At 43.3% G+C, this 16,512-nt stretch overlaps 2 protein-coding genes across 6 annotated transcripts in view; one reads left to right on the forward strand and one right to left on the reverse strand.

The window, feature by feature from the left end:
* DOCK1 (dedicator of cytokinesis 1) overlaps window positions 1-16,512 on the forward strand; it is a 535,347-nt gene that overhangs the window by 237,723 nt on the left and 281,112 nt on the right. The gene's annotated exons all lie outside the window — the stretch shown is intronic.
* INSYN2A (inhibitory synaptic factor 2A) overlaps window positions 1-16,512 on the reverse strand; it is a 59,854-nt gene that overhangs the window by 17,850 nt on the left and 25,492 nt on the right. For 2 of the 3 annotated variants that reach the window (XM_039465111.2, XM_074383078.1), the window contains one exon: window positions 63-134. The exons of the other annotated variant lie outside the window; for it this stretch is intronic. In XM_039465111.2, coding sequence (XP_039321045.2) covers window positions 63-134 — 72 coding nt within the window. The remainder of the gene's footprint in view (window positions 1-62; window positions 135-16,512) is intronic. 3 annotated transcript variants of the gene reach the window in all.

Raw genomic sequence — 16,512 nt, forward strand, 5'->3', positions numbered from 1 at the left:
TGTGGGTAAACATCATATGTCACTCATAATAAGAAAGTGGGAAGAGGAGAACATTAACATACCTATAGATAATACATGCACTGTTCCTGCATGTGTCACAATTAGCTGTGTCTTGCCCCGTCCGATATGAAAGCCTACAAGATAAGAACAGGAGAGCATTACAAGCGGTGGCTGGGGGGGTCATTGGCTTTATAGAGCAGATGCCTCAAATCAGATGCCTTCCCAATGCCAAGCTCATCATGGTCATGGAAGTTGATTAATGCTTGTTTCCCAGTTTGCTCCTGTCTCCGCTTTCATTGTACAGAACCCGTGCAACACCAACAGCTAAGATGATATTTAAATTAAATTAGAAGTGAACATCAGCTCCAGGATGAAGTAAATAATATGATTTTGTTATAAGCACAGGGAATTTGGGATGTTTCAGTGCAGCTTTATGGTGTTTTTAAAAAAAAACTCTGAGGAAGAAACAACCACAGACACATATGCTGACTCCACGGCCTGTGTTTGCTCTACCTCCGCCTGTCCTGCTAGAACAGGGGCTGGCGAAGTGCAGCCTGAAGGTCAAATCCTGCTGCTGCCCGTTTTTGTCCAGCAAACTAAGAATGGATTTTATGTTTTGAAGCGCTTGAAAAAAAAAAAAATTGAAAACATACAATATTTGTGACACATGAAAATTATCTGAAATTCAAATTTCAGTGTCCATTAATAAAACTTTTACTTTTGATGATAAAAATGGTGAAACTTTTTAATGAAAATACCTATTTCTAGTATCCTCCATTTTGCCTCTTGGTCTGCAAATCCCAGAACATTTACTCTCCTGCTCTTTGGAGAAAAAAAATTGCCAAGCCTTATATTGGACTGCCTGACTGCCATTGTCATAACTGCTGAGTTACTTTCCCTGGCTTTATTCTCTGGTGAGTTCTGTCGGCCTCCCGAGGCCAGGCAGATTTTGGCCTTTGTTGAGGAGGTTGCTAATTCTCCCCCAGTTAAAAAAAGAAATAACCTTGGAGTCTTTCTGTAGTATATTGTTGAAGGCTGTATAAACTTAAAGGTTTGATGATGAGAATTTTCTGGACCAGGCTGGAGTTGCTTTGACCGTCTCTTGGTCCAGTCACCCAGGAACAGGAGGGGGCGTGTTTTACGCTTTGACAGTTCCTCCTGTTTTAGCCCGCCTTTCCTCTCTGACATTTTTAACATGCATATGTGTATTTTCTGAATATTATTTTGTGTTCGGGCACAGACATGAGAACCAGAATGTTAAATTTGTGGCAGGGGAAAAGCTTCCATCTGAATTGGCTTTTAAACACTTTGGGGGCAAATTGGCATGTATAGGAGTCACTCACCAGAGTACCAGTATGTACAGAAGGTCTTCTGTCAACATCGCTAGTCGGTGTTTTTTATCCCCTTTGCTATGTAAACTTCTCTGCATCGTGGGTTTTAAATTGAAAATGTTTTGTTTTCCTCATTATGTTCTGTGTTACATAAACATTTGACAAAAGGATTGTCTGTGATGATGTACCGTGACTGTCCCAGTGGGCTTGCGAAACCCAGACATGACCTCTCAGTTCTGTGCAGTTTGTTGATCAGGTGACCACATTCTGCTCCAGAGCGCTGCCACGCACTGCCTGTGATTTGCTATATTTGAACCAGAGTTGGAATTGCACTGCGGCTGCCTCTGTCGCCTTTCCATCATCACCTCCCACGTTGGGCACCTCCAGATCCCCACACCTGGCCTTTCCATTCTCCTGCTGACTTTGTCAGGAGAGGGGGATGAGTAGCCTGCGCCTTATTCCCACCCCTTGTTTCTCATCAGACATGGTGATTTTTCAGTCCTTACCCCTTTCTTCCTGATGACAAGCCCCAAGAATGCATTCTTCCTGCACCTTCCCGCCTGGCTCCAGATTTGTCCACCCCATGCCAAGGCTCTTCCACATCATGACATCACCCTTCTCCCTTCTCTCTTGCCCTACATAGACTTACAGCCTTTCTCTATCAGCTGATGTTACTGGAGCTTGGCTCTAAGCTGAGCGCTGACCAAGGTCATTTTGCACAGTGAAATAAGTACCATCCTTGAGCTCAGGTGCGAGCAGTGGCATGGTCCATGCTGAATGTGTTGTTAAACCATTGGCTTGGGTTGTAGATGAGGTACTGCTTCACTGCTGTGTTGTGCTAGTGGGTATAAGTCAGCAGTCAGGAGAAAGAGTACCTAATACTTGTTTATATGTGCTAGTCCTATCCAAAGTTTACGTTCTTATAGTGGGCAAAACCAGGGGTATTTCTTAACAGTTTTCTAAAAGCATTCTTTTTGTGCTCACAGGAAAGTGTGAATTCCAAGCTCATGGAACCTTCCTGCCCTAAACCTGAGGGCAAATATCTATCAAGCCTCATCAACATCAACACTTCTTCCTTGCCCAGTGTACAAGTTTCTCAGTGCCTGACTTGCACTAGAGCCCCGAGCCTTCTAATTATGCTAGCCTCACTTTACAGAGATAGTACAGTCACTCTTCAGGTCCAGGATCTCATTATTCTTAGACCCCAGGCTTTTGATGCTCCCCATCACCTTGCTTGTACTCTGGGGCCTGTGTTCTGCACCACACGTAATTGGCAGCTTGGGATAGGCAGTGAACCTGGCAATGACAGGACAAAGGCTTCAGGCACCTAAAATATACAAGAGGAATCTTCTAGGACCTTGGAGTTCTTCAGTAAGAAATTGCTTTTCTAAAGCCGTTCCTGAAAATATTTTACTCCAATCACTTTATAGAAAACACATATTTCCCCGTTACAGTCAGTAAGCAAATAGTTATTAAGCACCTACTAAGTGTCCAATATTTTTCAGGCTCTACAGGAGACATCTGCGAATAAGATAGAGACCTTGTCCTCATGAAGCTCACAGTGGAGAGGGAGCAGCAGATGGGCAACATAAATGGCATAAATGAGTGAACAGTTAGATAATTTTTGATACAGCTGAGTGTCAAGGAAGTGTTGTGAAACATCGGTTTGGCTTAGAATTAACTCTAAGGAGGTGACATTTTTAGTGAGACCTTGATGGTAATAAAACAGCAGTCAGTCATCTGTTGATCCAGGGTTGGGCATTGCAAGCACAAAGACCATCATGTGTTAACATTCTGCAGTGGGAATGTTGCTCCTCTGTGTGCAAGTCAGAAAAAAAGGCCAGTGCTCCTCGAATAGATGCAGCAGGTGAAAGGGGGACAGATGAAGAAGTGTGTAAAATGAAAAGCCCTTTGGGCATTATTTTAAATTGAAGGGGAAGCCACTGTAGAGTTTTTCCTACAGGTGGTTGAATGACATGGAAACACTTCTTGACTTTTACCCTTAATCCTCTCCTTCTATAACATCACGCTCACTCAATTTCCTTTCTCCCGCTTCTTTTATTTACAACCCAACCCAGTTCACCAGTTCTGGAGAAAATGGCATGGTTTGGCTGATGTCTGTTGGTTAAGAAGCAGAGGAGTCATGTTTTCTTTGTAATGAGACGTATCTGTGGTCATTCTTTTTTCAGCTTGTTGAAAACATAATGGGTGGTCTGTCGATTTTTAAATATATGTATGTTTCTCCCATGTGTGAGAATTATTTTCAGGATTTCATTACCATGAAGGTGAGGTTTTGTTTAGGATTTTCCTTTTGTTTAAAGGAATCAACTGTTTGGAGTCCATGAATGTCAGCAGGAGATTAATTTGTGAATAAAATTTAAAGTGTTGACCTTGTCATGTGGTTAATTCACAGGCGGCTGCCAGCAGCTGATGTCAATCAGGGTATGCCTGCTAAAATTTTATTAAGCAAGAGAGTGTTCTCAATAGAGGGCTTAAAACTATGTAATCCATTGTGCTTATTGCTTTGATAATCCATCTAATTGTCCTTGAAGCTTCCAAGCTGTAGGGTTTGGCTTCACTGATAATTTTATGGTCACATTAATAATTGGGTTGCAGCATCTGAATGAATATGTTCTCCAAATAGAGATGAAACAGATAAGTTATTTCTACAGGACAGAGAACACAAAGTGCTGTTATGGAATATCCCTGTTTTTTTCCTTCTCATCTTGGAAACACGTCATAAAACCAGTACTTTGAATGATTCTCTTTCTATATTGTCATTACCATAAAGAAGAACAATCTAAAAAACTTCAAACTGCTAGAGCAGATACTTCTCCAGTGACAGTAGGGCTGGAGATCTTTTGTGAATTAGAAGTTTAGAGAAGAGAAAGCTTAGGTTATTGATGTAAAAGCTGCAGAGGAAGAACATTTGGATCATGAATTTTCTGTCTTGCAGATTAGTTGCTGCCTTTGCTTTAAGGAGCCCATACTATGCATAGGCTTGTCACTCCATGCCTGATACAATACCTGGTACCTTCTGGGTGTTCAGTTAATGTTAATGTAGTCAAGTCATAGAGTCCATCTTTGTATTTTCATATTGAAATTCAGAATAACACATTTATCTATTTAAAGAATTCCAACTGAATGTTGGGGGGGAACCCTGAGAAGTATAAATTATAAAAAGTTCTGGTCTTCATTTTTCTCCGAATATGAAGTCCTTTGGGTGCTAATGATAAGCATGTTCATTGTAAATATGGATTTTGTGGCATTCACTATTTATTGTCCCATTGTAGTTAGTTGTAAATACTCTTAATGCATATAGCTTGAAAAACATCTCATTCAGCACCAAGGACAGTGCCACAAGTCCAAGGTGCTCTCTTTGGCGCTTTTGTTTTCTGTTCTATTGACCCTCTAGCCTGCAATCCTTCTAGAAATTGGTTTTATCCCATTGCCAGTTTAGGGACCCTGGACCTCGCCTTGCTTGATGCCTTCTGAACACTCTTTGATCAGGGTGGGCTTGCCTATTAGAGGAGCCTGGGCTTGAATTACTAATAGGGAAGCGAAGAACATGGACTCCGCGACAGTCCATGAAAGAGAAGATGATGCTCTGTTACAGCCCGAAGGGATCTGGACAAGCAATTTTACAAGGTAGTTTTGGTGGAGTCCAGTGTTTACACTTTTATTTTGCAGTGAATCAGATTTCTTCACAAGACATTGCTCGCTTTAAATAAAGTAAAATAAGCTTGGCTTACAAAACACAGTGTGGAGCTCTAGTCAAGGCTCCCCCTCTGTAGTGGCCTGGACCTCTCAAGTTTTGCTCAGCATGCAGTTCCCCGGTTTCTCTAGCCACCTTATACCTTTACAGTAATCAGCTTTAATTTTTCACTTGTCATTATCAGCAAATCCTGAATGTACATATATATGTATGTATACACACACACACGCACACATACGTATACTTGTATACTTCAAAGTATATAACATGCCTATATTTTTGTGTGTGTATTTATACATACAGAAATATCTTTGCATATTTATTTTAAAAAGTGACAATTTGGGGTATTCAAGTCTTCAGTTATTCCTTTTTGGATGCTTTACAAAAGAGGGAATATACACACCTTTGTATATTTATTTTAGGGACTATACACACATTTGTATATTTATTTTAAAAACTGGTGACAATTTGGGGTACGTATGTTTTCAGTTACTCCTTTTACAGACCATTAGCAAAAGAGGGGATCACGTGTGGACATCTGAAAAGAAACAAAGAAAGGCAGGCCCATGGCAGAGCTGGTGCTGCAGTTTTTCTGACACAGCCGCAGGAATGATAAAGGAGGAGTGGTGCCTGCCGGCTTCGGCCTGAGAGCCACACCATGGCCACATCCGGGGCGGCAGGGACCCTGAGGAGCAGGAGACGGGAGGGATGGATGGCATCTGCTCTTTAATGCCGGCACCACTGGGAGATCTAAGTCAGCAGGGCCCTGGGTGTTAGGAAAGGGTGCTGAGAAATGTCAGAGAAAGGTCACTGCAAGCTTTCTTCCCAGCCACATATCCAAGCTGCTCAGTGTCTCCGAGACCTTCAAGATGGGGCCCCAGAGCCAGGACTAACAATTCTGAGGCAATCATAACAAAGCATTAATTGTTTTGTTCAAAGGTCAGGAAAGGGAAAAAAAGAAAAACAGTGTCTCTCCCTGTGCGGTCATCAGAAGCAAAGCCCGAGAAAGTGACAAGAAGAATGGCTAGCAAGTAGAAACTAATTTTACAGTACTTAATAGTACTTACAGTACTAGTGTTGGGTTATTGGATGGATTTAAATGTGCCGATTTTTACTGCCATAGCCCCACAGCACTATTTCCTTCATGAGATTTTAAATTCTCCATGGAAAGGTCTGTTCTCACATTCCTGGGTGACTGGATGGGGCATTTGTGTGTGCCCGGTCTGGTTGCAGAGTTCAGAAAAGCATTTTCTGCTCAACGTTCCAAGATCTTGGGTATGCAGCGTGCTGTGGGCCCCTCCCTGGAAGAACTGTTCCGTACCGGGTGTAAGGGAGGGCAAGTGACCCAGTTGCTGATTTGCTGCTCTTTTAAATGGCTGGTTAATTTTCAGCAAGTTCAGAGCTTCTAGCACATCAGGGAACACCATGTTGGATAATGCTACAATCAAGGCATGACCTTCTAAGTGTGATCTTCAAAGCGTTCATTATGTAGGGTACTGCAGTTGTCATAATGAATTAACTCAAAAGCTGTATCCTAGGTTTATCTGTATGGACCTTAGCTAGAGATAGTGGTTGTGTCAGAAATAAAAAAGGCACCGTCTCTGCTCTCAATAATGTTTTGGTTTTTTTTTGCCATTTATTTATTCTCTTAAGTTTGATCTCATTCTTTCAGTTTTCTTACTGCGTGCAACCACCATTTTTTTTTCCTTCTGCATTCTTACCCAGGTTTGTGCACTAGCTGTCTCTACTTGATAACTTAGCTCTCATTTATGTCAGAATCTTAAAGGGCTTTTTCACTTAATAGTCTCAAAGTGACATTAATTAGAGGTATAAAACGATACCACTACTATTGCTGGGAAAAATTAAGTTTCAAAGTAGTTGAAGCCGCCGTTTCCAGTGATTCCCTATCCTATGTTTTAGAGCCCCTCTGAGCAGTAGATTTGGCTTGTTTCTAACTTCTCACCAGGAGTTTGCCAGATTATGCCCTGGACGTGTACTTATTTCAGATATCAGCTGTTTATAGCTAAAGTGAATTTAGACCTCACCCTATACTCATGGAAACTCAACTAGCTGTTAAATGCTAGAATTTGGGGGAACAGCCAGAAAGTGAATTTAGACCTCACCCTATACTCATGGAAACTCAACTAGCTGTTAAATGCTAGAATTTGGGGGAACAGCCAATTTATGGTGGCTAAAAGAACGTCAAGTTGATTTTCCTGACCAGTTCCCAAGAGCACCCCTTCATCAGTCAGAGGCGGTACTGGCGCTTTCATTAGCGATGCTTTGTCTGTTCCCTTTTTCCCAGTAGCTTATAGGAGTTGTTTGTCAGCCAGCACCTGACTTGCTAAAGTTAGGCCGAGAAGTTCTGAGATCCTTGCAGGCACTGGATCTCCAAGCAGACAAAGTAAGTTGTTAGTGGTAAAAACTAAAATTGCACTTTGAAGAGCACAAAGTCACAGTGACCCTTCATACTGGCCAGGTTGTCTGGAGTACTACCCCTGTTCTCCCCAGCCTTTGGGAGGGGAGAGCGAATGAGGGGTGAATGTTGATGCCTATCCAGCCACCCGGCTGCCACCTTTTGAGTGCTCTGGGGGAGCAGCTCTGTCAGCTGCTCTTCAGGGACCCTATGAGCTGGCTCTCCTCTACTCTCCTTGCCTCTGCTCGATTTCCTCTGCCAGAACACCTGTCTTCCAGTGTGTCGTGGCAGGCTTATCTTTCTTTGTTCGCCCAACAAATGAAGATCTGCCATACTAGTCACAGAGGAGATGGCAATAAAGGTTTGTGGATACTTGGAATGATGAATGAAGGAGTAAATGAAAAATGTAATTGAGAAATTGTCTTTGTCTCAGATCTATGGGGTTGGATTGATCCCTGTTCCAGAGAAACCTAGCAGCTTTTTCCGGACAGTTCAATAAAACTCAAGAAAACCCTCTCCCATGTTTTCTGCTCAAGACCTTGATGATGGGAAGCAGTGTCTGTCGTATAGTCACTTTAATATAACCAGCACTCCTGGGTTCCGAGAACGTCAATGCGATTTGATATCGTAAAACTGGTTTCTCTTTTCTCCAGCTCTTTTGCTTGCAGATGGGTGTCAGGTGGTAAAGCTGATCCCATTAACTCTCAGAATTCTCCATTTCTCTAGAATGTCTTTCTAGAGAAGGGCAAATACTTCTTTTTCAGACACCCATGTAATCTCCTTGAATATGAAATGCGTGTTCCGTAGTGTTTCTTGTGTAAAGTAGAGTTGTGTCCCGGTTGATTAAGGGAGGTCTACTTTTGTACTCCCGTGTGAGAACTTGGAAGTAATGTATCTCTAAGAACATGAAGGTTAGAGCTTACAGCATGCTAATGCTGAATCTCCATATAGATTAAAGGATTTTGAGGGCTACCCTGGCAACCTCAACATAAATTACTTGGAAATGATGTTTGGAGCATAGTTCATTCAGAAGTTGAGGTGGGTCTGCCTTCATCCCATTTCCCTTTACCTTACTTTTTTTCCATGGTAGGGCAAAGTTATCAGAATCACATACGTCCCATTCCCCTAAAGCAGGCGTCCCCAAACTTTTTACACAGGGGGCCATTTCACTGTCCCTCAGACTGTTGTAGGGCCGCCACATACTGTGCTCCTCTCACTGACCACCAATGAAAGAGGTGCCCCTTCCTGAAGTGCGGTGGGGGGCCGGATAAATGGCCTCAGGGGGCCGCATGCGGGCCGCAGTTTGGGGACGCCTGCCCTAAAGCCAGGAATCAAGATGTTAAACCCTTGAAGGATCTGCTGTACATGTAAACTCCATGAGGTCTCATTTAACATGTCAGGATAATTTCCAACAAGCCTAGTTATTTCTACTTAGTGTTCTAATCATAGACCTTAACGGACTTTGCTACAAATGAGCCGACACAACAAACTGGCCTCCCCAGGCCCGCCAGTGACAGCTCATCAGGTGCTTGCTGTGCGTCAGCTCTGCGTATGGCCTGTGCTGGGGACCAGTTGTTTGAAAGAATAAAACACAGTCTTGCCCTCAGACACTTAAAATCCAGAAGATCTTTGTTTCCAAAGTGAAGGAATTGTTGATGGCTCCAGGAAGCAGAATCTGTATCACTCTGAACGGTAGCATCCTTCCGTGGGACTGTTCTGACCGTCACGCAGACCCACATCCTTGCTCCTGGCCAGGCTTCTCTCTTTCCTCCCAGGCAGTGCAGCACATCCTCTGCACACTCCCAGCACCCTGTTTGTGGCTCTTTTGCAGACTGGTCACCGCGGATTCTGATGATCGGATGTGTTTTCTCTGTCTTGTGGGACTGGGCGTTTTGCTGGCTGGGAACGTGTCTTTGTTCCTCTTCGCAATCCTGATAGCTTGGTGACTTCTGCAGATTGGGGCTTGAGGTGCATCAGCAATGCCTGGTCCTTTCATGCCCAGTGAAAGTCAGTTTCCTTCCCTCCGCCACCTGCTTCCCTGCTTGAGGCTTCTCCACCACCCTTCTCGCCACGGAGCACACCATGAACTGTGGCTATTTCGCTTTCTCTGTCTCCCTCCATGAGAAGGTCAGCACGATGTGGGCAGAGGTTTTTGTCTGTTCCCTGGAGAACTTTTAGCACCCCCCTCGGGGCCGGAAGTATGATAGATGACCAAGAAATATTGTTTGAATACTGCTTGAGTGAACAAATGAAGAATCTGTGTGAGTGTTCTTTCTGGTGAATTGATAACATACTCTTTTGCTTCTGAAAAGGCAAACAGGACTCTCACAATTTTGTGATGCTTCTGTCTAAGTAGTATTCATATTATTCCATTTTACATTTCCTCAAACAAGTAGGAAAAAGGTCAGTCATCTTCTGCTTCCGACACCCAGTTTTGAAGAGAAATAAGCTTGGTCTTGCACCTGACCCAGGCCCACTTCTGTGTCCGGATAAACGTCATTTCATTTTCTTTTTGCCCTGTAGCAATCCTGGTGGATGTGTTCCAGGAAGAAACACTCTTAATGAACTCAGTGGCTTTCTTTTGACTGTGTGGACAAATTAACTTTTATTGGCCTTGCAGCTCCCCAGATGTGGTAACACTGTAATTCTGGGGAGGCTCTGGCTATTAAGGAAGCTTTTTATGCTTGTAAGAATTAAAGGGTAATGATACTGGTGGGTAGTGGCAACGCATCACAGTTAGCAGGGAGATTCCAACCTGCGTGGCATTGCATCCTAGAGGAAGTAGGGGCCAGTGGCCCCTCTCCTCTATTTCTCCCTCGGCCCTTTGGCTCCCCTGTCATTTGCCTCCTTGATTTTTGTTTGTTTTTGGAGACAAAGTCCTGCTCTGTCAGGCAGGCTGGAGTGCAGTGGCGCCATCTGGGCTCACTGCAAACTCAACCTCCCAGGTTCAACTGATTCTCCTCCCTCAGCCTCCCTAGTAGCTGGGATTGCAGGTGCACACCATCATGCCCCCACGAATTTTGGTATTTTTAGTAGACATGGGGTTTCACCCTGCTGGCCAGGCTGGTCTCGAATTGCGGACCTCAAGTGATCCACCTCCTTGGCCTCCCAGAGTGTTGGGATGACGGGCAGGGGCCACCGCGCCTGGCCTGGCCTCCTTGTTTCTGCTGCTCCTCTCTGTGGCCCTGTCTCAGCAATTTATCTGCTTCCTTTCTCACAGAGACACTGTGCACAATGAAGAAAATGGAATGCATTATTCTTTATAGACATTATTATTGTCAGAAATACATGCAGATTTGGACAGGGACAAATACAGAGATGAACACTATTATTAAGGCAGGACTTTTTTTAGTTTTAGTGCCTTTTAATCATATTTTCATAATATAAAATCATAACATAAAAACCAGGAAAGCTAGTAATTATTATTTTGTGTGTGGACTGCCTGGCTATATTATACACAGGGCAAAGCTTACATTTTCTTTCATTTATTCATCCACGTAGTCAGGGAGATACTAAGTTGCAAAATGATGACAATGATACAAACAAGTGACTTGGCCCAGAAGGCACCAGGAACAGCTATTAATAAGGAAAACAACTTTTTCCAGCTGAGGCCGAGTTGATTAACTTGTTTTCCTGGAGGAGAGATAAAGCTTAAGCTACAATTTGTTGAAAATTAATGAAAATGAATTTTGGTGGCACTGGCCACCAAACTGGAATGAAAATAGGAATGGGAGTATACCATATTAAACCAAATATTCCTTCTGGACTCCCATATTTCTCCGTCTCTTGTACTGTCAACAAGGTTCGAATTTGAAAGTATTTATGTTGTCAGTTTGCCAGTGGTTCTGACGGTAAATATCCACAGAGCCTTTTATCTTTAATTTGTTTGATGTTTGTTTTTAGATCAAGCTTAGTTAACAATTTTTAATGAGAACTTATACGTCTTGGAGCTTTATTGCTTTGTTTCAAAAGCCTGACCTTGCATTTGCTCTTTAAACAAGGGTTTCAGAGCTCTTGCTGCTGAAGACTAAAATCTTTAAATTTTGCTGTGATCATTTATAAAATTCTTGATGTCCAGTTATGAGACTTTTCTTAGGGAATAGCCTAGTGCTGTAACTAATGAGATACCGATAGAGAAAAGTTTATTACCTTTTTGGTTAAAAGATACCCGTTTTTAGATGATTTTTCCCCAGGATCTCAATTTTCGTGAATGTTCTTTCCTCCGGTCTGTGCAATGTAAAATGTTTGTTGTTCCCATGGATGTGGATATCAGTAAGAGGAAGTAAGAGCCAGACAGGCATGTGGCGGTCCTCTGAACGGCCTCTCATATTACAATTGCCCTGATGAACCAGGTTCCCAGGCAGGTTCCCCGTTGCATCCTGGCACCCAGGTCCCTGGACCTAAAGATCAATATGGCCTTGATTTGTCTGAAATTATCTCACAGAGGGGATTCCTGTTAATGATTACAGATCCTTCCCAATACACTTTGTTCATGGGACCCTCTCAATGGTGGGGGGTGGGGGGTGGGGGTGGGGGGGAGGGGCGGGGATCTCTGCTGTCCTCTAGCACCAGAAAGATGCTTTCTCCAGAAGATGAATTAACATGAACCCTACCAGGCCTGGGGGATAGGAGCTTCTGTAGCCTTTTCAAGTAAAACGGAAAATCCAGACTTGCATTTGCAAAAAAATGTAAAAACAATGCCTGTATTTTCATTATATGGGACATGTTAGGTTCCTCATTTGCAGGGGAGAGAGAAGTTGAGTGGGCGGGTCTGACAGCCCAGATGTGAATTCTGGCATTAACGTTTCTCACCAGCTTTTTGACCTTGGAGAAGGTACTGAGCATATCCAAGCTCAAGTTTCCTCATGGAGGGCATTCCCACCTTGAATTGTTATTTTAAGGATTAAAGAAGATAATACTGAGTGGCTGGCACACTGTAGGGGCTCAGAATAGGTGACCTTTGTAGGTACTCTGCATGGGGATTCTCATTTCACTTGAATGCTCCCTCAGCTCCAGTGGGAAATAGAGCTCAAACCATTTTTGCATAGCTTAGCAGGAATTGCATGGAGTTTTCAAAATTATTTGAAAATTAGAACTTGCATTTCACTTTTCAAAAATCCAGATTCTGAGACACAAATCCATAAATTCCATAAACGTTCATGCCATGCCTTGAATTGCTCATTTTATCTGCAAATGGGCTGTCTGGATTGCCTATTGCCTCGGCGGTGAGGCTTTTATTCACCTACCAACTTAAAAGGCTGAGGAGGTATTTGAAATCTATTTTGGCATTCTGCACAGGAAGATTATTTAAATTACATTTTCAAGTATGTGTGATACCTACATGAAGCCCAAAGCAAGAATTCGAAATGTGTTTTATATTCTTACAAATATATTTTGCTTTATTTTTCATATTAGAGATGGAAAGCCTTATTATTTTTTAAGAACTTAAAAGTAGTGTTTACAAAGTTATATAAATACAAGCTATAAAAAAGCTTGCTGTGACCCTGTGAATTAAATGAAGAAAATGATAGAATGGGAAATGTGCTTCCCATTTCAAAATCACAAAAAAACCCGAAAACTTTTACTTGGAGTTTCGGACTTGGATATTCTATTGCAAATAAATAAAAGCCATTAGTTGCAACAGAAAAAGAAAAGAAAATGGCATCCCTGAAAACAATCCAAATGCAAGCTTCAAGGACAGAGACCACCTGCATGTAGCATTTGTAGTCCTGGGAGAGAGAAGGAATTGATGAAGTGTCAAGAGGAGAAGAGAAAACAGAACAGTGGGATCATTCACACTTTTATTGACAGAGATCTGCAGAGACGTGTTCACCACCCCCCCCCCCACCCCCCGTCTTAACTTTTATGAGTATTATAAGGCAGTGGCCAAATGGTGATTTCTCAGACCTATCTATAGAATACGTTCTTGGAGCAGAAAGGAGTCTCTGGGGCCTCCCCTCTCATTTGGACCATCTTCCTTTCATATAAAAAAATGTAACTCAGAGGCTAGGCCAGGATGAACCAGAACAAAATCCAGGTCTCCTGACTACATCAGCTCCCCTCCCCGTGACACCAAATGAACTGGCCCTGTACTTTTCTCTGAAAACCACCAAGATGAAGCTCAATGTCTGCATTCAGTGATCCTTACCACCACCACCCCTCCCCAAAATAAAACCCCCTGTAAAAGAAAGCAAGAAACTCTTCCCGTGCTCAGGCTCATGCCCTGGCTTTACCTCCCTGAATCTTAGCACTTGGAAGGTTGCTTCTCAATAGCAAAATAACCTTGAAAGGAGTAACTTACTGAGTGCAAACATAGTCTGAGGATTGAAATCCTCTTTCTCCATAGCTTATTTCATCTCCAAGAGAAGCCCAGGAGGCAGGTATTCTCAGCTGTCTGTTACAGAGAAAAACTGAGGTCCAGAGGGTCTAATAAGCCTGTGCGTGCAGGTCAGGAGAGGGAAGGTCAGCATCTAACTCTCCTCTCAGGACCTGCAGACTGGAGAGCCTGGTAACCCCACTCTACTCCTCTCCTGAATCTCACTCTGGGAAAAGGAAGAACCAAGTGCATGGGAGGCTGACCTCAGCCGGCTGGGTAGAATGGTTTAAAATGTTCGGGGTAATGATAAATGTGGAGGGAGACATTGAAACTGATTTATCAAAAACATTAGAAGATGAAGTGCTGATATCTCCATGCCTTTCAAAGAGAGAGTGCTAAGGCACAGGAGAGCATTTGGCAGCAACAACCTTTTTGCTTCTGATCTCGGCTCAGTGCTGCTTTCTCCCTGCTGCTCCCAATGCCCTGCTTTTCTGTGATGCATCTGGCCAGAGCCAGGCAAGACGGCACTCAACATTCCAGAGAAGAGCCACAAGATTGTTTTCAGGACTGCAGAGGCTGTTGAGAGACTGCCTGATGCCACCCACCTCCTCTCCTCAAAATTGGGCCATACCCAGCTTACCAGGTGGAAGACTTTGATCTCTATTAAGTGGGTAGGTTTTGGCAAGAACAACCTAATCATCCTTCTAGAGTGTGCACAGCCAAATTGGGATGGGATTGCCTAACTCTGCCCAGCTTCCCCTCTACCCGGCTCTTGGAGGGGGATCCTGGGAAGTTAGGAAATCAGAATCTAGGCCCACACCTTCCTGATTCTTCAGCGTGCATGCACAGCTGCTGCAATGGTGCAGTTTTCCACGTGGGTTCTTTCTGCTCTGTGACTTAAACAAATTAAGTAGTCTCCTTTTGCTTCCTCTGTAATTGTGATGTGGTATTTATTCTGTTTGGGCACTGATAATTAGAGCAAATTCAGAGATTTCTTATCCCCTGACAGGTCTCTCTGAAGAATGCCTGATTCTCAGTAATTTGTCAATATGAGCACATAAGATATAGCAAGTATATCATTTCTGCCCATCTAGCATCAATATCTAGGTTAACACAAGTCCCATCACACAAACATGTTCTGTGATGGCTTTTTATTCCTGCTGCTGGGAGAATGAGACCTTTTTCATGTTTCCAAGAGATGCTGTCTATACATTATACATACAAATTAAGTATATGTGTATCATACACACACAAAGTTCCAAAGCAGGACCCCAAGGTTGTATGGGCTGATGACAAGTATATATTTGAACAGCCTGAATGCCAATGAACTGTGAACCCTTCAAAGGCTGGGCCCGAATTCCTTTGACTCCCACATCCCCTCATTGCCTGGCACAGTGTCCATCCCTTTGCTGATGCTTGGCAGAAATCTTCTAAATGTGTCAGTGAATGATAGGCATGTGTGCTTGGCAGTCACACACCATGGATTGCCTGCACACGTATTCTGGCCTGAACGTTTTTAGCTGTATGAATGTGGTCACTGTATTTACAAACCATGTAATAGGAGTCCATCAACTAGAGCCTGTGGCCCAAATCTGGCTACCACCTGTTTGTAAATAAAGTTTTATTGGAACACAAGTACGCCCATTCATACAGATTGTCTGTGGGTGCTTTCAGGAAACAATGGCAGAGTTTTATCATTGTGAAATTGAGTCGCTCTCAATACAATTTACTATTTGGCCCTTTGCAGAAAAATTTGCTGACTTCTGTCATATAGGAACTGACCTTGAGACCCTGCAATAAACACAGATGTCCATGAGATCAAGCGCTTACCTCTTAAGTATGTGTATGTGCACATGACCTTACATTATTTTTTGGCTATTTATTTATTGGTAAAGTTGTGTGAACCTTGATAAAGGGTACCACACTTGGTCTGTATTAACTTGTTCCATCCCTCAGATCTTTCTTCCTCTCTCCCTTGTCTTAAACACCACTGTGAATGCCACCCTCACAGAGCCCCTGAACTCAGGGAGATTCCTTTAGCTTCTTCTTTTTTTTTTTTTTTTTTTTTTTTTTTTTTTTACCACTGTGTGCCCTAGACTCGGAAGAACTGGGCCTCACACCACCAAGAAACCACCTTTTCAGGATAAGGATGAACAGGACTCTTACTGACAGGGAGCTACTCCCGTGACGGGGCAGCAGGGATAATGGGAGGTGCTAAATTACTGGGTTTACCACTCTTCCTGCAAGGTACTAGGCTCTGTGCGTTAGTGTGTTACTTAGGATTTTCTTTTTTTAATCATTCCCTCATCTTTGCTCTTCATTAGTAAAGCCACAAAGCCCTGACGCTTCAGGGTCTCATCACAACCTGCTGGTCATGTTTAAGGGCCTGGGTCTTCCTGCTCTCTCCCTCCTACCCCAAGCCTACAGGTAACACCCAGCAAATGCTGAGGGAGGCCTGGCCAGTAGAAGAATCTGCTTCACTCTGGGCAGTGACAGATCCTGATCATGTGCTTGTTAGCCTCCAATAAAGCTTCTCACGTTCATTTCTGGTCTTCTCCAAACAGCAGAGTATCATTAGGCTTTCACCAGTGCCAGCCTTGACACATCAAGACACTAAATGTTTGGGGTAGGAAATCTTAGCTGGAAAGTGCTGCTGGGGTTTCCACGCCGTAGTTGCTGATGAGTTTGCACAAGTCGCCAAGACCTACACCCCATTGGTCTGAGGCTCTCCTGC

This window comes from Saimiri boliviensis, chromosome 12 (genome assembly GCF_048565385.1).
Source record: "Saimiri boliviensis isolate mSaiBol1 chromosome 12, mSaiBol1.pri, whole genome shotgun sequence".
In the NCBI taxonomy this organism is placed as follows: domain Eukaryota; kingdom Metazoa; phylum Chordata; class Mammalia; order Primates; family Cebidae; genus Saimiri; species Saimiri boliviensis.